The 26,007-nt window shown below is 36.8% G+C and overlaps 1 protein-coding gene across 1 annotated transcript in view; it reads left to right on the top strand.

Moving 5' to 3' along the window:
- The window catches only part of LOC115225645 (deleted in lung and esophageal cancer protein 1-like), a 125,259-nt gene that overhangs the window by 42,034 nt on the left and 57,218 nt on the right, over positions 1-26,007 (top strand). The window contains exons 13-21 of the mRNA XM_036514506.1: positions 836-1,019; positions 2,729-2,891; positions 5,319-5,546; positions 5,905-6,079; positions 10,671-10,815; positions 16,095-16,240; positions 18,742-18,838; positions 19,787-19,917; positions 20,495-20,638. Of these exons, the coding sequence (XP_036370399.1) occupies positions 836-1,019; positions 2,729-2,891; positions 5,319-5,546; positions 5,905-6,079; positions 10,671-10,815; positions 16,095-16,240; positions 18,742-18,838; positions 19,787-19,917; positions 20,495-20,638 (1,413 nt within the window). The remainder of the gene's footprint in view (positions 1-835; positions 1,020-2,728; positions 2,892-5,318; positions 5,547-5,904; positions 6,080-10,670; positions 10,816-16,094; positions 16,241-18,741; positions 18,839-19,786; positions 19,918-20,494; positions 20,639-26,007) is intronic.

The raw sequence follows: 26,007 nt of genomic DNA, 5'->3' as shown, positions 1-26,007 counted from the left end.
GTTGATGATGTTTATTACACTAGCCCTGCTGCTATTTTATATTTCAAACAATCTAAATGAATTAAGGTATCAAGGCAGAAAATATACAATGAATTATATATTCTAAGGCGGCGAGCTGGCAGAACCGTTAGCACGCCGGGCGAAATGCTTAGCAGTATTTTGTCTGCCTCTATATTCTGAGTTCAAATTCCAACAAGGTCAACTTTGCCTTTCATCCTTTTGGGGTCGATAAATTAAGTACCAGTTACACACTGAGGTCAATATACTCGACTTAATCCATTTGTCTGTCCTTGTTTGTCCCCTCTGTGTGTAGCCCCTTGTGGGCAGTAAAGAAATAAGAAAGTATACAATGAATTATAGATTTCGCTGCTCAGGTGAGAAACTAGCATATCTTATTCTGTTGTGTCTGGGGAGAATCATTTTCTTTTTGTGCCTTATAATTTAACACACTCACCTGTAAAATTTCCACTTATTTCTTATTTTTATTTTTAAGTAAATTAAAACTGAAAGAAAATGACCCTCCCCAGACACAACAGAATATGCTTCAACACACGAACTCACATAAATAATCTTGCAAACCAAATCTAAAAACGAAATAGCATATCTTATATAATTGAAAACAATTTCTAGTCTAAAATCTCAAAATATAATCTTGTATTAACATATACCCTTCTGAAAATTTTGTTCCATATTTATGTTAAAATACTCTTCTTTTTCAATCAATTTTTAAGATAATGAAAAATAATAAAGTGACCCGATTTTGCATCCACATACATGAAAATAAAGTTAAGGCAAGTCTTTTAAACAGCCTGTTTTCTCCTTCTGTTAATGGCAGGCGTATGCCCAGCAAGAGAATATTGGCATGCCTCCCTTTTGTGTTGGACCTGCTACATTTGGGATGAGGAAAAATTTGGTTGGAGTAATAGAAGTGAGGTTTGAACCTCAAATGGTTGGCAGATATAGCTGTAAACTGGCCATTGTCTGTGATAATTGTGAGGTGAAATACTTCACCATCATAGGTAAGTGAAGCTGTTGCCTGTTTTTTGCTGTCTTTATGTGTCCTCGTTTCTATTTACCTGTGTGCTATCCACATGTTTCTCTTGTCCAGTTCGTGTTGTTCACATGAAGGGTTCATGTCTACTTGCTACTCTTGTAAACTCTTTTTCTCTTGTGGCCATGCTGGAGCACCGCCTTTTGTTGAGCAAATTGACCACAGGCTTTATTCTTTGCAAGCCTAGTACTTATTCTATCGGACACTTTTGCCGAACTGCTAAGTTATGGGGGCGTAAACACACCAGCATCGGCTGTCAAACGATGTTGGGGGGACAAACACACACACACAAACATATATAGACACATACATATATATACATATACATCTATACGACGGGCTTCTTTCAGTTTCCGTCTACCAAATCCACTCACATGGCTTTGGTCGGCCCGAGGCTATAGTAGAAGACACTTGCCTAAGGTGCCATGCAGTGGGACTGGACCTGGAACCATGAGGTTGGTAAGCAAGCTACTAACCACACAGCCACTACTGCACCTATAACTGTCTGTGTGTAATGTTTGTTTCTGTGTGCACTGATTTATAAGATCACTAGGTTTTGAGTTCAGTCCCTCTGAGTGACACCTTGAGCAAGCATCCTATGAAAACCCTGGACTGACGAAAGCCTTGTGCTTAAATTCTGCATTATCTTGAAGGAATTTTCACATTTTGCATTAATGCAGACATGTAAGTAATTTATCTATTATTAGGAGTGGCTGTGTGGTAAGTAGCTTGCTTACCAACCACATGGTTCTGGGTTCAGTCCCACTGCGTGGCACCTTGGGCAAGTGTCTTCTACTATAGCCTCGGGCTGACCATAGCCTTGTGAGTGGATTTGGTAGACAGAAACTGAAAGAAGCTTGTCGTATATATGTATATATATATATATATGTTTGTGTGTTTGTGTTTGTCTCCCCATAACTTAGCAGTTCGGCAAAAGAGACCGATAGAATAAGTACTAAGGCTTACAAAGAATAAGTCCTGGGGTTGATTTGCTCAACTAAAGGCAGTGCTCCAGCATGGCCACAGTCAAATGACTGAAACAAGTAAAAGAGTAACGAGTAAAGAATATAAATTATTTATATGCTTTTAAGTTACAAAACAATTTGTTGTGATATTAGAATTATCTTACTGTCGAATAAAATTTCATCCTATTAGTTCTCTATCATGGCTCAATGGTTAGAGCATCGAGCTTACGATCGTGAGGTTGTGAGTTCAATTCCTGGACCGGGCTGCATATTGTGTTCTTGAACAAGACACTTTATTTCACGTTGCTCCAGTTCACTCAGCTGTAGAAATGAGTTGTGACATCACTGGTGCCAAGCTATATTGGCCCCTTTGCTTTTCCCTGCTGGATGAATTTGGATGAAACTTTCAGGGATGTTTGGTCTTGTGACTGGCACAAACTGATTAGATTTTGGGATCGATCTGGTAATGGACAAGGATTCTTGATTATGTTCCCTGTTTTTTTATTTAATTTCTGAGAGCGGCTGGGTTCATTTTTAGTATTCTCATTTGTGAGAGCAGTTGAGTTTATTTCAGATATTCTCATTTTAAAAATCATCTCCTGCTAACCATTGAGAGGACGTTGGTGTTGCTTTAGTGGAAATTTGCACTCTCCGAGTGCTCTTGTTGTTGTTGTTGTTGTTGTTGTTGTTATTATTATTATTATCATTATAGGCCATTGTCAGAAAGCCAAAGTAATGTTAGCGGAGCATGAAGGTCTCTGTTCTAGGCCACTACCAAATGAAAGCTATGATAGTTTGGCCCATCATCTTATCAGGTTCAAAGACACAAATGTTTACTCATATGAGCAGAAAACAATTACAATAAGGAACTGCACGTGAGTATTGTACAACTAACCCATAGATCATGAGATTTGTTGGTACAAATCGAAACTTATCTTTCTTAATTAATTTCTTTTTCTTTTTTCATTATTTGTGACAAAAGCTGTATTAGTTCAAAATAGCATTCTGTATAACATACTTGATGCAGATATAATGTTAAAACTGCAGTTTTCAGGATTTTACTTGGCACACTGCTTCATGAAGGTCACTGCTAGGTCTCACTAAGCATGCAATCATGTGTTGCTGTCAGTTGGCACACTACAGAACTAGGCAAGGGACATTATTTACATTTGACAGATATTTGTCCCCATCTTGTTTGTTGTTAACTCAATGTTTTGGCTGATATACCCTCCAGCCTTCATCAGGTGTCTTGGGGAAATTTCGAACCTGAGTTCTCATTCCTAAGATATTTTTCAAAGTTTTTGTTGTTATTATTATTATTATTATTATTATTATTATTGTTATTATTATTATTATTATTATTCAGGTCACTGAATAATAATAATAACATTGAAAAATACCTTAGGAATGAGAACCTAGGTTTGAAATTTCCCCAAGACACCTGATGAAGGCTGGAAGGTATATCAGCCGAAACATTGAGTTAGCAACAAACAAGATGGGGACAAATATCTGTCAAATGTAAATAATATAAATAATGTACATAATTCCTCATCTCTTAAATATAGAGCTGTAGTCCAGGCACTTTACCAAACCACCTTGTGTGTATATATATATATATACACACATACATATATATATATATACACACACATACATATATATATATATATATATACACACATATCATAATATTAATAATATATATATATATACATATAATAATATAAATAATATATATATATTATTTGTATTATTATATGTATATATATAGACACACATATATAATAATATAAAAATAATATATATTATAATACTAGCTTAAGATGACCCACTCTACGCGAGGGTAAGAGTGTGGTTGTTACTTTCTGTTGCTTCCTTTCTGTTTTTCATTACCACATTCTCCCTCTTTGTTTCTCTCCCCTTTCTCTCTTACTTTCCCACTCTCTTACTCTTCCTTTCTCATGGACTTTCCCTCGCTTTCTCTTACTCTCTATCTTTCTCTATCTATCTCTCTCCCATTTATAAACAAAAAATCTTGAATTTGTTGAGAAAGAAAAGTATTTTGAAAGATCAATCATAAATATCAGGCAGTGACAACGGAAAGGTCTGCTTCAAGGCAGACAGCAAAACACTAACATTTAACTAAATTCTATATTTTTATGCAGCTGAAGATTGCTCTACATTTTAAAATTGATGTAATTTTTGCATTGTTCAATTAAATGGAGTCGCGTGAAACAATCGTACTGCATTACCTCTTGATATACTTGTTGCTTATTTTGATTGAAATCACCCCATTTTGAATTATATGGATAATACCACACTAAATTCTTGTGCCTTTAACTTAAGTACCATATTCATCTGAATCTAAATTTTACTGAACTTATATATATATATACACTTATATATATATATATTTACATATACATGCATATATATATATATGTATGTATATATATATATGTATGTGTGTGTGTATTTATGTATAAATATATATATATATATATATATATATATATATATATATATATATATATATGTATATGTGTGTGTGTGTATATATACATACATACATACATATATATATATATATGATATATATGATATATGATGATGATATATATATGTATATGTATATATATATATACATATATATATATATATACATACATATATATATATACATACATAATATATATATATATATATATATATATATATATATTATATATATATATATATATACATATACATAAATACACACACACACACACATACATACAGTAGAACTTTGCAGTATTGAGTGCACTACTGTGCAAGTAATTTGCTGTGTGAACCAAGACTTGTGTGAATTTTTGTCTTGAAATACAAGTGAAAATCTGCAGCATGAGAACACAAATCGTCCTATTCTTTAAGGTAATCCAGATAATAAAAACCAGTTTACGTATTTCTTTTGCATTCTCTTTTTCATAATTGCTATTTTACGTGTAACTACATCTTTTCCGTTTTAAAACCCATAAAAAAATTATTTTTGAGTAGTTTTAGCCGGCTGGAACAGATTAATTATATTTTAGTTAATTTCAATGGAGGAAAATTGATTTGCAAAACAAGTAAATCGTAAGATAAACTTGGTCTTGGAACGAATTAAACTTGTGCTGCGAGGTATCACTGAATACACACACACACACAACACACACACATTTGACAGGCTACTTTCAGTTTCTATCAACCAAATTCATTCCCACGGCTTGCAACTTTCTTACTACTTTTGTCATGTCTTTTTCCTCTCTGAATCTCTTCTACAGGAGCATAGACTTTCCATTTTTCTGGTTCCCAGTGAAACCAGATTTTCAAAGAGGTAACGATTTGAAACCAAACAAAATTGCAGAGAAGAACAGCGCTTTCCGTGTCTTCCCAAACTGTGGTCGTTTAAAGGCCAATGCTAAAAAGCAATTTCAGATAATGTTTGCACCTGAAAAGGTAAGTCTTTCATGTTATGTGCAGCTTGATGCACCAGTGTGCATTTATATAATGTTTGGTATTTAACCCCAGGTCTGCTCTGATGGCATGGACATTGAAATAGAAAACATATTTCTGACCTTTTGAGATGTTTTTTTTATTCAGATATAGCAGGGGTTTTTTTTCCAGTCTAAATTGTCCAATATATTTGTTGCATTATTTAAAATGGGAAGGGTTTGATTTGAGGAAGATTTGACAGCTATTTCTAGCATGACTAGCGAACATATAACAAAAGACTTTTGTCAACTCAACACACACACACACCACATTTGACAGGCTACTTTCAGTTTCTATCAACCAATTCATTCCCACGGCTTGCAACTTTCTTACTACTTTTGTCATGTCTTTTTCCTCTCTGAATCTCTTCTACAGGAGCATAGACTTTCCATTTTTCTGGTTCCCAGTGAAACCAGATTTTCAAAGAGGTAACGATTTGAAACCAAACAAAATTGCAGAGAAGAACAGCGCTTTCCGTGTCTTCCCAAACTGTGGTCGTTTAAAGGCCAATGCTAAAAAGCAATTTCAGATAATGTTTGCACCTGAAAAGGTAAGTCTTTCATGTTATGTGCAGCTTGATGCACCAGTGTGCATTTATATAATGTTTGGTATTTAACCCCAGGTCTGCTCTGATGGCATGGACATTGAAATAGAAAACATATTTCTGACCTTTTGAGATGTTTTTTTTATTCAGATATAGCAGGGGTTTTTTTGCAGTCTAAATTGTCCAATATATTTGTTGCATTATTTAAAATGGGAAGGGTTTGATTTGAGGAAGATTTGACAGCTATTTCTAGCATGACTAGCGAACATATAACAAAAGACTTTTGTCAACTCAACACACACACACACACACACACACACACACACACACACACACTCACACACACACTCACAGAGTTGAGCCAACAAATATCATCATCATCTCCATCATCACCATTGCCACCATCATCATTGCCATTATCATCATCACCGTCATTGTCATCACCATCACCACTATCATCACCATCATCATCATCATTACCGTCACCACCACCACCACCACCACCACCATCACCACCAACACCATCACGATCACCATCATCACCACCACCACCATCATCATCACCATCATCATCATCACCATCATTTAATGTCCCCTTCCCATGCTGGAATGGGTTAGATGGTTTGATGTGAACAGACAAGCCAGAGGGCTGTGCCAATCTTCATATTTACAAGAAATATGTATATTTCTATTATATAGACACTGGTCTCTCTCTCTCCCTCTCTCTCTCTCTCTCTGTATATATATATATATATATATATATATATATATATCTTTGCATACACACACACACACATATATATATATACACACAGGAGTGGGTGTGTGGTAAGTAGCTTCTTTCAGTTTCCGTCTCTACCAAATCCACTCACAAGGCTTTGGTTGGCCGAGGCTATAGTAGAAGACACTTGCACAAGGTACCACATAGTGGGACTGAACCTGGACCCACCACCATCATGTTTTTCATGTGCCAGTAAGACGACGCTGGTAACGATCATGCTCGAATAGTGCTTTTTACGTGCCACTGCCATGGGAGCCAGTCAACTCTTAATGTTCCACTAGCATGGATGCCACTCAGGCGGTGCTGTCATCGGCCACATCAGTGAATTTGATTTCAATTTCACTTGCCTCAACAGGTCTTCGCAAGCAGAGTTTAGTGTCCAATGAAAGTTAGGTATGCATAAATGGGCTGGTTACACCACTGGCATAGGCCAATGGTTATGGTCTCTCTTGTCTTGCCAGGTCTTCTCAAGCACAGCATATTTCCAAAGGTCCCAGTCACTAGTCATTGCCTCAGTGAGGCCTAATGTTCAAAGGTCGTGCTTCACCACCTCATCCCAGGTCTTCCTGGGTCTACCTTTTACTCTGATTGAGAGGCCCTTTGTCACCAGCAGAGGTAGGAGCTCTGTGAACTTTGCTGCGGCTATTCTTATTCTAGCTGCTATACTTTCAGAGCATCTACCCCGGCTACTGACTTGGTCACCTAGATAACGGAAGCTATCAACTAATTCTAGTTTTTCCCCCTGGAAAGTGACGGAAGTTGTTTTCTGCAGATTTTCAGTGTTTATTGCTCTTGAGCATCTGCCACATACAAAACTATCTTCCCAGTTAGCCTTCCTTTGATATTGCTGCACCTCTTATGTGTCCATAGCTTACACTGGGTACATCTTATAGAATTTCTACCTACACCTTTTCTACAGATCGAGCAGGGCCATCTACCTGAAGGCATTTGTGGTTTGCCTACCTTCCTACTGATTACGACTTTGGTTTTAGCTAGGTTGACTCTAAGGCCCTTCAATTCTTATCTTTGCTTCCACACCTGAAACTTCTCCTCTAGTTCTGATAGTGACTCAGCAATTAGAGCAAGGTCATCAGCATATAGGAGCTCCCAGGGGTATCCTGTCTTGAATTCCTCTGTTATTGCCTGGAGGACTATGATAAATAACAGGGGGCTAAGGACTGAACCTTGGTGGACCCCTACCTCTACCCGGAATTCTTCACTGTAATCATTGCCAACTCTCACCTTACTGACAGCATCCCTGTACATGGCTTGCACAGCTCTCACTAACCATTCATTTATCCCTAGTCTCCTCATTGACCACCAGATAAGGGATCGGGGGACCCTGTCGAAAGCTTTCTCCATATCAACGAAAGCCAGGTACAGGGGTTTGTCTTTGGCCAGGTATTTCTCCTGCAGCTGTCTTACCAGAAATATAGCACCACTGGTGCTTTTCCCTGGCACAAACTCAAACTGCATCTCATCTAAGCTAACTCTCTCTCTAATTAATGGGCTATGACCCTCTCCGTAACTTTCATTACCTGATCCAGCAGCTTGATACCTCTATAATTATTTGTATATAAAGCGTCACTTTTACTTTGTAGCAGTTGACTATGGTGCTGCTACACCAGTCATTGGGTATGACTCCTTTGTGTATCACCTGATTAACTATACGGGTGACTAGGCTATAGCCAACACTGCCAGATATTTTGAGCATCTCTGCACTGATTCCTGATGGGCCAGGGGCTTTCCCTGTCTTTATACTCTTAATGGCTTTATCTACCAAGGTAGATAGCTGGTCCCTCTGTTAGGTCGACAATCGGCAGACTCTCTTTCTCCCATTCGTTTTCTTTATTGAGCAACCTTTCATAGTGGTGTCTCTATACCTCTCTCTTTGCAGTCTCGTTTAATGCAAGTGAACCATCATCCATGCGGACACATTTCTCTCCTACAACATCACAATTCTCTCTCACACACTGTCTTGCAACGTGAAAGTCCCTCAAGTCTTTGGTCCTCACGGTGCAAAACATTGGCAAATTTTTTCTTATCTGCTTCTCCTCTGGCTTAATTAACCTGTCTCCTAGCTTCCGTTCTGGCAGTCTGGTACCATTCCTTGCTACCACCATTTTTCCAGTCCTTCCCATCCTGTTTCTTTTCCCTAATTGCCGTGTCATCAACAACATTCTACCTCAGGTCAAGAGGGGACTTTGCATATATATATATATTCATTTAGAGGTTAAAATAGCCTCATAAAAGGATAGTAATATCCAATGAATTACTGGTTCATTACCTAATATTTGTGAATAACATTCATAAAATAATAGGTCTAAATATATATCCTGGTTTATAAATATTAAAAAAAAAAAAAATTAAGAAAATGGAGATATACTATTAATATAATTTATTACTTGCAAAAATCTTGCAACTGTTTCAATTATGCCGAGAAGATTAAATAGCAATAATTACATTTTAATATTAGGCAAAATTTCATCAGAGAGGTAGAAAAGATATACCATTAGGTTATTAGGTGTTGTGTTTTCAAATCATCTCAGCAGACTATATATATATAAACTGGCAAAATGACCATTCCGAAATATAACAATATATATATATATATATATATATACATTTAGGTATGATTAGTGTAATTTTGGTAGTAATGACTTTGTCCCTCTTAGTGTGAGGCATTTATGTGTAATAATGCCCTCTATACAATATAGATATAATTAATTTGTTCAAAAGAAAAAAATTATTTTTGAATTCTTTTCTTTTATAAGGTTTTCACGCTAACTACCTGATAATTTCTTGTTAAGATTCCTTATTAAGAAGTTATCCTTAATTGATAAATATATATATATATATATAATATATATATATATATATATATATATATATATTTATATATATATATATAAGAGGGATGACTACTAAGTGGACATCCATTATGCTAGCAGTAGATCTGGTATGGTCTTACCACTAAGAAAGGAATGTTCTCAAGAAAATTTAGCAAACGCTAGAACGTAAGGGAGCAAGACAAAAGAAAAGATACAAAATATACAGATTAATCACAAACCCAGTTTCGTTGTTATCACTTACATAATCACTTACGTAGAATGTCTGCAACTAGTGGTAAGACCATAGAGGCTTGACTTCTGCGATAATGAATGGTCATCCCTCTTATATATAATTCTTCTGATTCTTCAGATTTTTCTATATGCTGGACCACTGGTTTTAAATTGACATTAATCATATTAATATTCAAATTTCACCCTTATTATTTAAAATTTATATATATATATATATATATATATATTCACCTCCTTTCCTTGCTGTACTTGATCCTGATGGTGGTTCCAATGACATATTTGTTTCTGATTTGCTGTAAGAAGCTGCTACCCCCTTGCTCAAACCTTCTCCTTCTCTCCCTCTCTCTTCCCATCTCCCTTTCCACCTCTCTCTCTTCCTCTCCCACCCATGCCCTCTCTGAATTGTTCACATAGCACTGTGAATGTACGATGAGGGCCCTGTTTGCAATGTCCCTTTCTGCTAAGAAATTGATGTTCTTTGGGTTAGGTATGAGCAAACTATTCTCATTTAGCATGTCAGAAGGACAAAAGAAAAAAAAAACATGTAAAGAAACTATCAAAGACAGCATAGGTGGGCACACATTTTAAGCTGTCTAGTACCAGTTAAAACAAAAAAACAAAAGTAAAGAAGTTAATTATAACTTAACTGTTATTTTTTCATGCAGATGGTGTCTCTGAGTAATTTCTGTGAGCAAGCAAGCACTCTATTCCTTTGAATTATGTTTATTGACAGGTTGGTTCCTTCGACTGTGTCTGGCACATGATACTTGAAGAGCCACCAAGTCACAAAGATTTTATGAGTGAGAGCGTTATTTTTTCTGATCGCCGACACTCTCTTCAACTCCTGAAAAACATTGAGAAAGAACTCCAGAAACGAAGTATGTTACTCTGTTTTATTCCTTTGTTTATCTTTTTTTGTTTGCAGTCTGTTTTTTTTTTATGTTAGCATGGGTCAGATGAATACCATATTTTCTAGCATACAAGTTAGACATATCACATAGCGTAGAGAGGCTTTCTGTTTATACACACAGGAGTATGAGAGGTTAAGGGAGTAAACCCTTATAGAAAATCTGGAGATGGTAGGGGCCTAAGGCTGTTGGTGGGGAGGACTGAGTCAAACCATCTTCTGGCAGCCCCTGGTGAAAGCTTCCATCTACTGTGTACCCAGGTGGCAGATAGGAAAAAAGGCCTTCAGGTATGAAGGTCACCTATGAATATAAAAATAAACAGCCCTGGACAAAGCTTACCTTGAATAATAAACTTCAACGATAAAAAATTCCAGCCTTGAATTGTGGGATGTTGGTATGAAGTGGATGCAAGCTTCAACAGATTCATTGGGTCCAGGCAATTTCTACTTCACCATAGGAGATCCTGTCTCTGCTAATGAGGAAATAAAATCATCAGGAGGAGTATGCGACCCCTAACAGTATTAATCTATTGAAATGCCAAAATGACATGGTTTACTAATGGCACTAGGGTTCAAGCTCCTAATCTACCACCTGTTGTCAATGCTTGCCAGGATCTCTCTGGCACTTCTGATTTCGAATCTTGAAACCCTGATGGAAGAGATGTGGCTGATGGCAAAGATCAACATATTATCACACATCAACAACTTGATTGCAGACTCTGGCCTGGAGTGTATCCATGACCTCAATGCAGTGATGTTGAACTGAGAGTCATAGCAAGTAGAATTTGTTGCTGCAGCCCAGAGTTGAAACCCAGCTTTAAGAAGATGTAGTGTACACATTCAAATTTCATTTACTATCTTTCGAGATTCTTATGCATTACACATTGGATGTTTGGTCCTTCAAAGACACTTTGGTGTATATAAGTTGACCTACTTTTTATTATTATAAAGTTTACTCTGAAAAATTCACCTTGTACTAAGATCGGCTGAAGAGTTCCTATACTGACTGCGAAGGAGTAATGCTAGAGCTGTGAAATATTGCATTGCATAAATTTCAGCTCTTCTTATTAATAACTCCATTGTTTCTTTCCAGGTAAACTGACTTCTGACTGTTCAAAGAAGACTTCAAAAGTAACTAGTTTCCACTTCTCTTGAAAATGGACAAAATTTGGCATTGTGGTTTTATCAAGTCCCTGCAGAAAAAGGGTTTAGCCCTCAAAGGCATTTATGTTGACATGGTTGCTCCATTAAGGGATTACACTCCAACTTTATCAACAGTGCAAAAGTGGGCAGTTGAGGGAGAGTCTTGAAGATGACCCAAGGTCTGGACATCCTGCATCACTGAGGAAAACAGTTATTATGTTCACCACATGGTGATGGATGACCAGTGATTGACTATAAATCAAAGAACCAATGCTGTTAGCATATCCTGTGAGAAAGTCGAGAATATTCTGCACAATGAAAGTGGCACAATGAAAGTGGCACAATGAAGGTTTCCGTTTGGTGGGTGCCACATCTGACACCTGAGGAAAAATGCACCAAGCTGATCACTTCATGGGAAAATCTGACAAAAAAAATTGTGCAGGGGTTAACAGTTCAACATGATGAAATGACTAGAAGAAAGAGACTGAGTAAAGGGGAGATAATAACAGTGACCCAGCTGAACTAGGGTGTGCAGGCACTTGTGTATATGGAAGAATGGTGTGTGTGTGTGTGTGTGTGTGTGTGTTGTGTGTGTGTGTGTGTGTGTGTGTGTGTGTGCTTGCGTTCGTGCATGCATAATATTTGAATTTTCGGTTTTCTGCAGTCTTATTCGCATTTTATTCATTCCCTAACTAGATGGGCATAGAACAACATGGCAGCCAACCCTCAAGATTTTTAGTGAGACACAACATTATCTATTAATGTACCTGATAAGAGCCAGACTGCAAAATCGATGCAACACAACATGTTGAACAGAGTCCAACTCATAATGGTCAATAGCAGGTCGAAACAGACATTGTACAGAATGAAGTTTAATACCAAATGCATTTTCTCATTACTTAATTAATACACACACACACACACACATAAAATAAGCAGAAAATGTAGAAAACTTTTGGTCAACAAGCAAGCAAATTGACCAGCATTGGTTAATTATTTTTTAATACAAAACATAACAGTTGCTTACAACTGTTTCGGCTATGAATGTCAGTTGATGCCTACAAAGAAAATTCCGAAAATAATATTCATCATCTTCATAGTACATTCGATCTTGTTCATGGAGCTTCATAAGAGTGAACACAAACGCATAAAATAAAGGAAGGCAAGAGGAAAGAACAGGGCCTTGAGATGAAACAAGAAGGCTCCAATTAAATTAGAATCATATCATTTTGCAATGTGAAGCTTGAAGTTGATGGGCAAAAGAGTAAACTAGCAAATGAGCTAGAGAAATAATAACTCTTGTTTATTTTGTTATTACCTGTACTCTATAAGCTAGCATGCTTGCATTTCTATGCCCAGGGTTAACATAGGTAAATGATACTGGTAGTAAGAATGGATATTCTTATTCCTTAAACTCTACTTACCTATATACATACATATATGTAATAAAAGAGTAAAATTAATTAATTAATTAATAATTAATAATTTTACCAAGTAGTTTGGTATGTTATAATTATAATCAGGAGTCATCTAATTGTTTTGCCACCTACCAAATTCAGAAATAGGAGTTAAATTCCTTTTCTACTACCATAAAGATCTCCCAAACAGTAATACACTTTTTTAGATATTCTACTACCATAAAGATCTCCCAAACAGTAATACACTTTTTTAGATAGGCAAAAAGAAAATATAACGAATCCACACGACTCAGATTAGCTACATATGCGTTACAAGATTAAAGTATGTAGTTAATCCGTGTGGATTCGTTATTGCTTCTTTTTGCCTACGTAAAAAAGTGTGTTACTGTCTGAGAGATCTTTATGGTAGTAGAAAAGGCATTTAACTCCTATTTCTGAATTTGGTGCATGGTGAAGCAATTAGCTGACCCCTGATTATAATTATAGAATATTTGTCTGTGTGTGTATATATATATATATATATATATTGATGTATTTGGGGATGGCCATGTTGCCAGTTTAGCCAATGAAAACACACGCACTGTATATTTGGTTTTCACTTGCTTCAGCTTTATTTTATATTAATACAAATACAATTAATATGAAATAAAGTTGAAGCAAGTGAACACCAAATATACAGTGCGTGTGTTTTCATTGGCTAAACTGGCAACATAACCATCCCCAAATACATCAATATCTGTTTCAACACATGAGTTCACATCGAGAATCTTGCAAACGAATACATAAATGTGTGTGTGTGTATGTATATATATATATATATATATATATATAATATATATATATATATATATATATATATATATTATATATATATATATATATACAGGAATACTTTGGTCGTTTCGATTTAAGTCATTCTCAATAATCGGTCAATTTTCAAAAATAATATATGGAAAAGTTAAAATCAAGTTAAGTCATTTTACTCGACTTTATATCTGTCTGCCACAAATATTGGAATCATAAAATCACTAGAAAACCATTAAAAGCACATAAAATCAGGTTACTGTACAATAAATAAGAATAAAAGCATATAAAATCATATTAAAATATGTACAGTAAATGTTAAGATACACACCATAAAGCAGTGTAGCTTAGGGAACGAAATCCTGAAATACCCAAATTGTATGTATTGGTAAATTTAAAATAATTTAGTTTTTTTCACTATTGTGAAATAATAATAATGACTGAATTTGTTTTTTTAAGTTTAAAAAAGACTTGTTTTACCATGTCTTATTGCAAACCACATTCATAAATAAAACCTCTGTGATGTGTGGTAAACACCACCAGATTATATTCATAAATTTAGATTACTTTTTTTTACCGTACTGTATTAAAAAATAAAAATTATTTTTTTCTAAGCTTAAAATAGTTTTATATTAACCATATTAACAGCGGTGGTGCTCCAGCATGGCCGTGGCCTTTGGGCTAAAACATTTTTAAGGATATATTATTGAAAATGCATTCTGAATCTTCAGATTTTAATATGCTAGACTACTGGTTTTAAATTGATATTAATCAAATTAATATTCAGAACTGGAAATGGCTATTATCAGTTTAGCCGAGAGACAAGTCAATTTGGCTTAAGTCATGTCTCCTGGAACCAATTAACGATGTAAGTTGAGGTGTCCCTGTATATATATATATATATATATATATATATATATATTTAAAATGATAAGGGGTGAAAAATTGAATATTAATTTAATTAATATCTATTTAAAACCAGTGGTCTAGCATATTAAACTCTGAAGATTTAGAAAAATTATATTAAATACATATAAGAGGGATGACCACTACGTGGACATCCATTATGCTAGAAGTAGATCTGCTATGGTCTTACCACTAAGAAAGGAATGTTCTCAAGAAATTTAGCAAATGCCAGAATGAGATTACACACGTATACAGTTCTACCAATTACAATTTTTCTGAATCTTCAGATCTTAATATGCTAGAACAAAGGTTTTAAATTGATATTAATCAAATTAATATTCAATTTTTTCACCCTTATTATTTTAAATCTAAATTTAAATAACTATGTTCTCTAACTGGCAAAATTCACTGCAGAGAATTATTTCCTGTAGAATTATTTTCAGTATTTTTACGCACCAAAATGAAGTCTTTTGAAAGATAATCCCAAGTGTAATTGGTAGAACTGTATACATGTTCAATCTCATGCTAATGTCTCGTGTATATTTCTGCAAATTATATTTGCAAAGACGATCATACTGATGAGCTACAGACAATTACATAAGTAATTACATAAGTGATAATACTGAAACTGGTTTGTGATTAATCTATATTTTGTTTCTTTTCATTTGTCTTACTCGCTTACATTCTGGCATTTGCTAAATTTTCTTGAGAACAATCTTTTCATAGTGGTAAGACCATAATGGATCTACTTCTAGCATAATGGATGTCCACATAGTGGTCATCCCTCTTATATGCATGTAATATATATATATATATATATATATATATATATAATCAAAATAAGCAACAAGGATATCCAAGGTAGTGTAGTACAATCGTTTCATGCTACTTCTTTTATTCATTTTATTAAAATATAGATATATTTAATGCCTCAGATTACCTCTAGATGACAGTAACTCTCTTTGGTATATTCTTCCAGTGTCATCAACTTTACTTGGAGAAGCAGCAGATTTAATGATTGCAATGAAAGGGAGATGTGTACCTTTTGCTGTGCTCATCCAACCGTATGCCCTCTTCATCCATGAACCCATTCTGATTGGGTCAACTGAACATAGACAAATTCAGGTCAGTTGGAATATCTCTCTCTCTCTCTCTCTCTCTTGCTCTTTGTTTTCTCTCCTACCTCTCTCCCTTTCACTCTCTCTTGCACTTCTCTCTACTTTCCCTCCTTTTCTTCCCCCTCTCTCTCTGTATACAGGGTGCGTAAGGTATTTGAGGACATTCATTTTTTTGGGTCACTGCTGCATTTTTTGCTAACTTTGTATAATCTTTGTTTCAGAAAATAATAATGGCAGACCCTCAGCTTACTCAAGAAATGATGGGACATGCTGTTATTGTGGTTATAAAGGCTGAGCATAGCGAATTAGAAATATCTCGATTTTTTAAATTGCCAGATCTTTTGTTTACAAAATTTATAAGGCGCTAGAGACTGAAGATGGAAATTTATCACCAGTGTCAAAACATAAAAAGCATTCTAAACGCTCTGAAATCCTCAGAACAATGAATGTATCCAGCAAGTTCAACAGATCATTGATTACAATCCCAGAAAGTCCATGAGGTCAATTGCAAAAGATCTCCATGTGTCATAAGGAACAGTCAGAAATGTTGTCCATGAAGACGACAAATATAAGTCTTATATGATGAGAAAAGGTCATTTTGTCGGAAAAAGCAAAAGAAAATTACTACATCAGATCTAAAAGGCTCTTAAACAAGCAGAATAATCCAGGAGAAGAAGAGAAAAACTTCGACCAAGATCAAAAAGTTAACAGAAGAAATGACAGATGGCTATGTGCAGACCCTTCTGAAGTTCTAAATGTTATGCATACAAAATTTCCTGCAACTGTAATGGTTTTAGGGGTTGTCAGCAATGAAGGACATGTGATGCCTCCTTACTTCTTTCCCACAAGACCTTAGCGTTAACTCTACTGCCTCCACTGAGGTCCTGGAAATAATTGTTGAGCCCTGGATAGACAGCATATGCAATGGAAGGCCGTATGTGTTTCAGTAAGACTCTGCACTATCACACATGGCTCTAGTAACACAGGAATGGATGGCTGAAAATTTTCATGATCACATAACCCCTAACATTTGGCTTCCTAATTCCTCAGATCTCAATCCATTGGACTATTACATATGGAGCGTGGTTTAGAGAGAGGTCAATGGACACGCCCATAACACTAAAGATTCTTTGAAAGCTGCCATAGTCAGAGTAATGTCCAAAATTAATGAGGACCACTTTATTCGAACATGTAGAGGATTTAGATCTCATATAGAAACAGTTGTTGAAGCTGAAGGTGGCTTTATTGAATAACATTATAGAAAAGAAGGTTTATTTTTATCTTCATATAATTTTTTGATAAATAAAGTTATTATCTCTTATCATATATCTGTTTTTTTTATAAACATAAATCTGTCCTCAAATATCTTACGCAAATTGTATATGGTAGAAAACACTTGCACAAGTGCATTCTACTATAACCTTAGGCCAGCCAAAGCCTTGTGAGTGGATTTAGTAGATGGAAACTGAAAGAAGCATGCAGTGTGTATGTATTTGTATGTGCGTGAGTGTGTGTATGTAAGTATATGTGTGTATGTGTATATATGTGTGTATGTGTATGTATGTGCCTGTATGTATACGTCTTTGTGTCTGCGTTTGTCCCCTATCACTTCTTGACAACTGGTGTTGGTGTGTTTACATCCCCATACCTAGGGGCTCAGCAAAAGAGACTGACAGAGTAAGTACCAGACTTTAAAAAGCTTTAACAAAAGAAAAAGTATTGGAGTCAATTCATTTGACTAAAATTTTTCAAGATGATACTCCAGCATGGCCACAGTCAAATGACTGAAACAAGTAAAAGATAAAAAGCATATATCATCATCATCATCATCATCATCATCATCGTTTAACGTCTGCTTTCCATGCTAGCATGGGTTGGATGGTTCGAATGGAGACTGGTAAGCCAGGAGGCCACGTCAGGCTCTAGTCTGATCTGGCAGAGTTTCTACAGCTGGATGCCCTTCCTAATGCCAACCACTCTGAGAGTGTAGTGGGTGCTTTTTACGTGCCACCAGCTCGGGAGCCAGTCAAGTGGCACTGGCATTGGCCATGTTTAGATGGCGCTTTGTACATGCCACTGGCACAGGAGCCAGTCGGGGCACAGTGGGGGTAGGGAGATGGCATATATATATATATATATATATATATATATGTATGTGTGTGTATATGTTTGTGTGTGTGTGTTTGTCCCCACAATATCGTTTGCCAACCAATGCTGGTATGTTTACATCCCTGTAATTTAACGGTTCAACAAAAGAGACCAATAGAATAAGTACTAGGCTTACAAAGAATAAGTCCTGGGGTCGGTTTGCTTGACTAAAGGCGGTGCTCCAACATGGCTGCAGTCAAAGACTGAAACAAGTTTTCGAATATATATATATATCCTCACCTCTCCCAGGAATTCTGGGTGGAGAAGATGGAAGGATGGATGGATTGTTGTTGGTAATTTTCTTTTAGACAATATGTAGGATATTATTTTAATATTTCAATATTTTTCTCATAATTCCAGGTCACCAACAACAGTTGCAATGAAATTAGCTTTCATTGGCAATGCGAACACTCTGATTTATTTATCATCAAAATGGAGCCAACAGAAGGAGTAGTTGGTAAATTCAATCCTTGCTTTAAAATATCATCATCATCATGCTCATTGTCATTTTACATCTGCTTTTAATGCTGGCATGGGCTGGATGAATAGTCACAGTCTGTGTAATTTTGTTTTTATTGGGAGCTGATTCCTTTATTTCAATTACTTCTGAAAAGAATGAATAATTTAGTAAAATAACTATCATTATTATGCTGGCATTTGGAATATAAATTAACATGAAATTCTGATAGACGTTTTAATTTAGGACACTTTAAACCTTGAAGTTTGTATCATAGAATGAGAGCAGACTCAGGCAGGTTGGTATGTAAATGGCCGACCGTTTTGTTAGCATATTTTAGTTCAAACACTCTGCCATTGTTTCATTTAATTTTGAAAAACAATAAATAATTTAGTAAAAACAACTTTAAAAACAGTTGCAGCATGGAAGGTGTTTAGAAGCCATTTAAAAACGCACAAAATCTGTTAGATTCATTGCAACATTTAAATATAATTTGTCAAAATATTTTCATCGCTTTGAAACTGCGACCTGTTCGCTGATAAAATTCCATGCTGCATACGGAGGGGAGGGGAACAGGTAATGGTTAGAAAGTGACGAAAATATTTTGACAAATTGAATTTGAATGTTGAAGTAAATCGAACGGCTTTTGTATGTTTCTTAAATGGCTTATAAACCACCATCCACAGTGCAATTGTTTTTGTTTCAAGCACATGATCTCAGATCAAGTCACTTGCTATGCAAGTGCATCTCCGTAAAATAACTTTGTCCTTATTAAACTAGGATTTGAACTATAAATCTACATGAAGTTCTGTTGGAAGGTATTAATTTAGGCCATTTTAAAATAGAGAGTTTGTATCGCAGGACGAGGGGTGGTGCCAGATGGGCTGGTATCGAAAGGGTAATATGTTATGTTTTTGTGTATTTTACCTCTTTTTCTCTCTTTTGTAGAAACTGGAAAAACTGCAGACTGTCAACTGTGCCTTACTGGCTTAAAACCTGGGGAGATCAACATGCACTTAAAATGTTACCTTGAATACCAAGAGGAACCCATTTGCTACCATCTCCAGGCATCTTTCAAGGTAAATATCTCTCATCCACCCTCTCTTTCTCTCTCTCTGTCTGTCTCTCTTTCTCTCTCTTTCCCTCTCCCTCTCTATCTGTATCTCTTTCTCTTCCTCTCCCTCCTCTTTCTCTCTTTTTCTCTCCCTTTCTCCCTCTCTGTCTGTGTGTATCTTTTTCTTTTTTTCTTTCCCTTCCTCTTTCTTGCCCTCTCCCATTCCTCTATGCTTCTCTCTCTCCTGCTCTCCCCTCTTTCCCTTCTCTCTCTCTTCCCTGTCTCTCTCCTTCCCTCTGTCCCTCCCTCTCTCCCATCTCCCCTTCTCCCTTCCCCTTTATCCTCTCTCCTCCACTGAGAAATGTGGTGGGTGGACTTTGTTGCTGTGGCTTGGGCTGGAACTTGGTCCTACCTTAGAATAAGGGGATGCAGGACTTGAAACCCTTGACGAGCCCTTCCCCACCCTTTCTAAGTATTATTGTACTATTTAGAATTTAATCTACTCTGGGGAAACTTCCTTGTTGATGACAGTTAATTCTAGCTTATAATAAGATATAGGGGCAGCCCCAAAAGGTAATTGTTGATGTGTCTTCTATTGACAGGGTCCTAAAGTTGTCGTTGAAAATTCCAGCATCGACTTTGGTCTTGTCTGTCTTGGAGACTGTGTATTAAAAGAGTTGTGTCTTCAAAACAAGTCACCAGTGCCAGCTGAATTCCACATTGCAGAAATCCCAGAACCAGATACGGTGAGGCTGCTTTTCCTGTTCTTAACTATTTCTGTCTGTCAGCCTGTCTGTGTGTGTTTGCCTGCATGTCTGTCTGCTGGTCTGTCTGCATGTCTGTTTGGCCTGTCTGTTGGCCTGTCTGTTGGTCTGTCTGTCTGTGTCTCTGTTTGTGTGTGTCCCATGTGCATGTATGTGTCTGTCTGTCTGTCTGTGTGTCCGTTTGCCAATCCAGTCATCTGACTCTCCTTCAGTTCATCTGTCTTTGCATTATCCGCTTCAATCCCTTCATGACTCTCTATCCTCAAGCAAGTGTGTTCTACTGTAGCCCTAGGAAGTAAGAAGCTTGCTTCCCAACCACATGGTTCCAGGTTCATTCCCACAGCAAAGCACCTTGGGCAGGTGTCTTTTATGATAGCCTTGGGCTGACCAAAGTCTTGTGAGTAGATTTGGTAGGTGGAAACTGAAAGAAGCCAGTCGTCTCTCCTTGTTTTTTCTGTGTACCTTTCTGTAGAAGAGCATATGCTCGAAATGTAAAAGACTTTTTCTATTCCTGAGCGTTATACTAATACATCTGTTTGTTTTGTACACCACCTGTCTTCGTCTTTTGTTTTTTTCGTAAACTCTCCCTATGTATATATATATATATATATATATATGTATGTATGTATGTATGTATGTATGTATGTATGTATGTATGCATGTATGTATGTATGTATGTATGTATGTATGTATGTGTGTGTGCCTTTGTGTCTGTATTTGTCCCCCCATCACCACATGACAACCGGTGTTGGTGTGTTTGTGTCCTTGTAACTTAGTGGTCTAGCAAAAGAGACTGGTAGAATAAGTACCTGGCTTTAAAAAAAAATTAGTTCTGGAGTGGATTCATTCAGCTAAAAATTCAAGGTGCTGCCCCAGCATGGCCACAGTTTAATGACTGAAACAAGTAAATAATAAAAGAATAAAACTACTAACCAAAGCCTTGTGTGTGAATTTGAGAGGTGGAAACTGAAAGAAACCTTTTGTATGTATGTATTTGAGTGTGTCTCTGTGTGTTTGTGTGTGTGTGCATAATATTAATAATAATAATAATAATAATAATAATAATAATAATAACAATAATGATTTCAAATTTTGGTACAAGGCCAGCAATTTCAGGGGAGGGATGAGTCGATTACATCAACCCCAGTGTTCAACTGGTACTCATTTTATTGACTCCAAAAAGATGACAGGCAAAGTTGACCTCAGTGGAGTTGAGGTCAACCTTGCCTTTTGCCCTTTTGAGGTCAATAAAATGAGTACCAGTCGGACACTGGGGTTGATGTAATCGACTCATCCCTCCCCTGAAATAATAATAATAATAATAATAATAATAATATTAATAATAATAATAATAATAATAATAATAATAATAATAATAATAATAATGATAATCCTTTCTACTATAGACACAAGGCCTGAAATTTGTGGGGAGGAGGCTAGTTGATTAGTTTGATCCCAGTATTTCACTGGTACTTAACTTATCAACTGCAAAAGGACGAAAGGCAAAGTCGACCTCGGTGGAATTGGAACTCAGAACATAGCAGCAGATGAAATACTCCTAAGCATTTTGCCTGGCATGCTAACGAATCTGCCAGCTCACTACTTTAATGATAATAATAATAATGAACTTATTGTATACAGGCGTAGGAGTGGCTGTGTGGTAAGTAGCTTGCTTACCAACCACATGGTTCCGGGTTCAGTTCTACTGTGTGGCACCTTTGGCAAGTGTCTTCTACTACAGCCTCGGGCTGACCAAAGCCTTGTGAGTGGATTTGGTTGACGGAAACTGAAAAAAGCCTGTCGTATATATGTATGTGTGTGTATATGTTTGTGTGTCTGTGTTTGTCCCCCAACATCGTTTGACAACCGATGCTGGTGTGTTTACGTCCCCGTAACTTAGCGGTTCGGCAAAAGAGACCGATAGAATAAGTACTAGGCTTACAAAGAATGAGTCCTGGGCTTGATTTCCTTGACTAAAGGCGGTGCTCCAGCATGGCCACAGTCACATGACTGAAAAAAGTAAAAGAGTAAAGAGAGTAAGGAGAGTAAGGAGTGCTCTGGTGCTCTACAAATCATCAAAAAAAGTTAACAAAACTGCACGAACAGTACGATAATATTCAGAGGAAGTGAACGGTGAATAAGTCTTAAAAGGAGGAGAAGAGCAAGAGCAAGAAGATGAAACTGGCGTGGTTGGGCATCAGGTGTACTGTTGGGGAGTTTCAGGTAGCCTGGAAGTTTTGAAGGATGTAGGGTCTCAACAGGTAACAACTGATGCAGCTAGTTTCTTCCATGCTTCAACTATTCTGAGTGCAAAAAACAAACATTTTTGCAATGGAATGTGTTTTGTTTTGTCCCAGGGTCACATGATGGTTGTAACTAAAGGACACACAGGGTCCTTTATTTACAATTCTCCATAAAAACATGTCTGAGTTTGGGAAAATATAACCTTATTTGGAAACCAGTTAAAGCTGGTGACAAGAAGGACATCTGGTTGTGGAAAATCTCTTGACAAATTCTCTCTGGGCCCATGTAAACATTGAAATGTAGATATTAAAACATTTTGGTTTCACTCAGCCTGAAGTTAGAGTAGAAGACTTTTGCACCTGGTACCATGCATCAGGCACGAACCCAAAACAACATGATCAGGAATTGCAGATCTTAATCATATATTTGCTATGATAACATCTCAAATTTTGAAATTCTTATATTATAAAAGAAAAACAGATCTCCGTATATCTGTCTGTCTGTCTGTCCTATCAGAGGGAGGGGAAGAAGGGGGAGAATCAAAATATCTGTATTTTTGGGGGAGGAAAAAAGTTGTTGTTGAGAGATAAATTCAGTGAGAGAGTGTGTGTGTGTGTGTGTGTAAAAGATAGATAGGTGGTGTTGTCACCATAGTAACTACAAGTTTTGATTAAAAATGTTGGAATTTCAAGTGCAAGTCTGTCAACACAACATAGACTTCAAAAAAAGGCTATATGTATACTCTTTTACTCTTTTACTCTTTTACTTGTTTCAGTCATTTGACTGCGGCCATGCTGGAGCACCGCCTTTAGTCGAGCAACTCGACCCCGGGACTTATTCTTTTTGTAAGCCCAGTACTTATTCTATCGGTCTCTTTTTGCCGAACCGCTAAGTGACGGGGACGTAAACACACCAGCATCGGTTGTCAAGCAATGCTAGGGGGACAAACACACACACATATATCTATACATATATACGACAAGCATCTTTCAGTTTCCGTCTACCAAATCCACTCACAAGGCATTGGTCGGCCCGGGGCTATAGCAGAAGACACTTGCCCAAGATGCCACGCAGTGGGACTGAACCCGGAACCATGTGGTTGGTTAGCAAGCTACTTACCACACAGCCACTCCTGCGCCTATATATATAATATATATAGTTTTTTTTCGTTCTTTGTGTGTGTGTTTTTGTGTCTTTCAATCTATAAACAACGCAACATAAATTTCAAAAAGAAAAATCTTCCACTTTGAACAATTTATAAAGATACATGATTAACTATTATTTTTACTGACAGGAAACAACCTAGAAATCATAAATTTGAAGAAATTTAGTAAAATAACCAACTTTTTCCAATGATTTAACTCATCATTTTTCAGTATCCATCTTCCATGTTGGCATGGATTGGATGATTTGGCAAGATCTGAAGAGGATCTGAGGATAGTATCTTGCTCCAGTGTCCACTTGACATGGTTACTACTGTAGGATGCTCTTCCGAATACTAAACATTTTAAAGAACATGCTGGACATTTTTCTGTTATGGCAGCAGCACTAGTGAAATTCCCATACAATTCACAAGACAAAGATTCCCTTTGATTGAGTGGGGCTACAGTAGAGAGGGAAAGAGCTTATGGTGTGAGATAAGCAGTTAAAATATGATAAAAGGGGCTAGAACAGAATAGGTCTGTTGCTGCAGAGGAGCTATACCAGAGGTCATATATATGAAAGGTTATATGTATAAGGGGTTAAACTATGGAAGCTGTGGAGGAGCTACATGACAACTCATATTACTGAAAAGATGTGGGAGTGACTAGTTGGGGCTAAAAAAGTGAAGGCCCTCTTTGGTCACAAATGATTATGGGATTGCACCTAGAAAGTTACCCTCCCAGGCACAAGTCTGGGCATGGTTGTTTGTGGAAGACCAGCAGTCACCCATGCATACTGGCCTCCCACCTTTCCATGACACCAATGTTATCCTTGAGAAAGGCAAAGGGGCCGATACAGCTTGGCACTTGTGATGTCGCAACTCATTTCTACAGCTGAGTGAACTGGGGCAATGGGAAATAAAGTGTCTTGCTCAAGAACACAATACACAGCACGGTCCAAGAATTGAGCTCACTACCTTATGAGTCATACACCTTCACTTGTATGGGACTAGAAAGAGATGAAATAGGGGTGTTGAGGTATCAGGGTGTGCCCTCAAAACGCAAGTTGAATTGGAGGGGGGAGGGCTGGTAAAACAGAGAATGTTGGTAGGTAATGAGGGATAGTTAGAGGTGGGGAATGGGTGAGGGTGAGTATAACAAATGAAGAACAAGGGTTGAGGGATGATGAATATATATTAAAGAGAATGTAGGGATTTCTTGGATAAAATTATGAAAGGTTCAATCCTGTTCTGTGACGTTTCGGGCAAGTGTCTTCTAATAAAGCTCTAGACTGACCAATGCCATGCATAGAATTTGATTGACGGAAACTGTGTGGAAGCCTGTCAATTGTGAGTGCATGTCTTTGTGTTTGTTTCCCCCTGCTTCACAACTGGTGTTGGTTTGTTTATGTCTCCATAATAGTTCAGCAAAAGAGACAGAATAATTACCAAACTTGGGAAGGAAGGAAGCTAAGTTCTGGAATCTGTGTATTCGACTAAACTCCTCATAGTGGTGCCCCAGCATGGCCACAGTCCAATCACTGAAACAAGAAAACAACAACAGATAAAAATCTCTAAAATAGTCAGGTTTGCATTATTGAACGAGGACCATTCCTGCCTCAGTCCCAGGGGGAATGGTTCTGGGTACAAGTCTCCAGAATATTGAAACGGTTTCCAATAAATTCTAGGTCCTTCTCTCTTATCCTTTCACACCCTTTGTCTCTCTGTTCTCTCATCTACAGGACCCAGTAGACTTAAATGTCTCCATTACTGAAGGGGTCTTGGCACCCTACCAATTTCTTAGCATCAATATGAGTTTTGCTCCCGATTCGGTGTATTCTTTGAAGACTAATTTGTTGTTGGAGGTGGTTGATGGAAATACCAGGTGAGGAGGAACTGGTAGCTCTTTCTTTCTTTCTTCCTTTCTTTCTTTCTTTCTTTCTTTCTTTCTTTCTTTCTTTCTTCT

Source organism: Octopus sinensis, linkage group LG28, assembly GCF_006345805.1.
Source record: "Octopus sinensis linkage group LG28, ASM634580v1, whole genome shotgun sequence".
Classification (NCBI taxonomy): Eukaryota; Metazoa; Mollusca; class Cephalopoda; order Octopoda; family Octopodidae; genus Octopus; species Octopus sinensis.
Note: the sequence above shows the minus strand (reverse complement) of the source record. Positions and strands in the feature narration are given on the sequence as shown.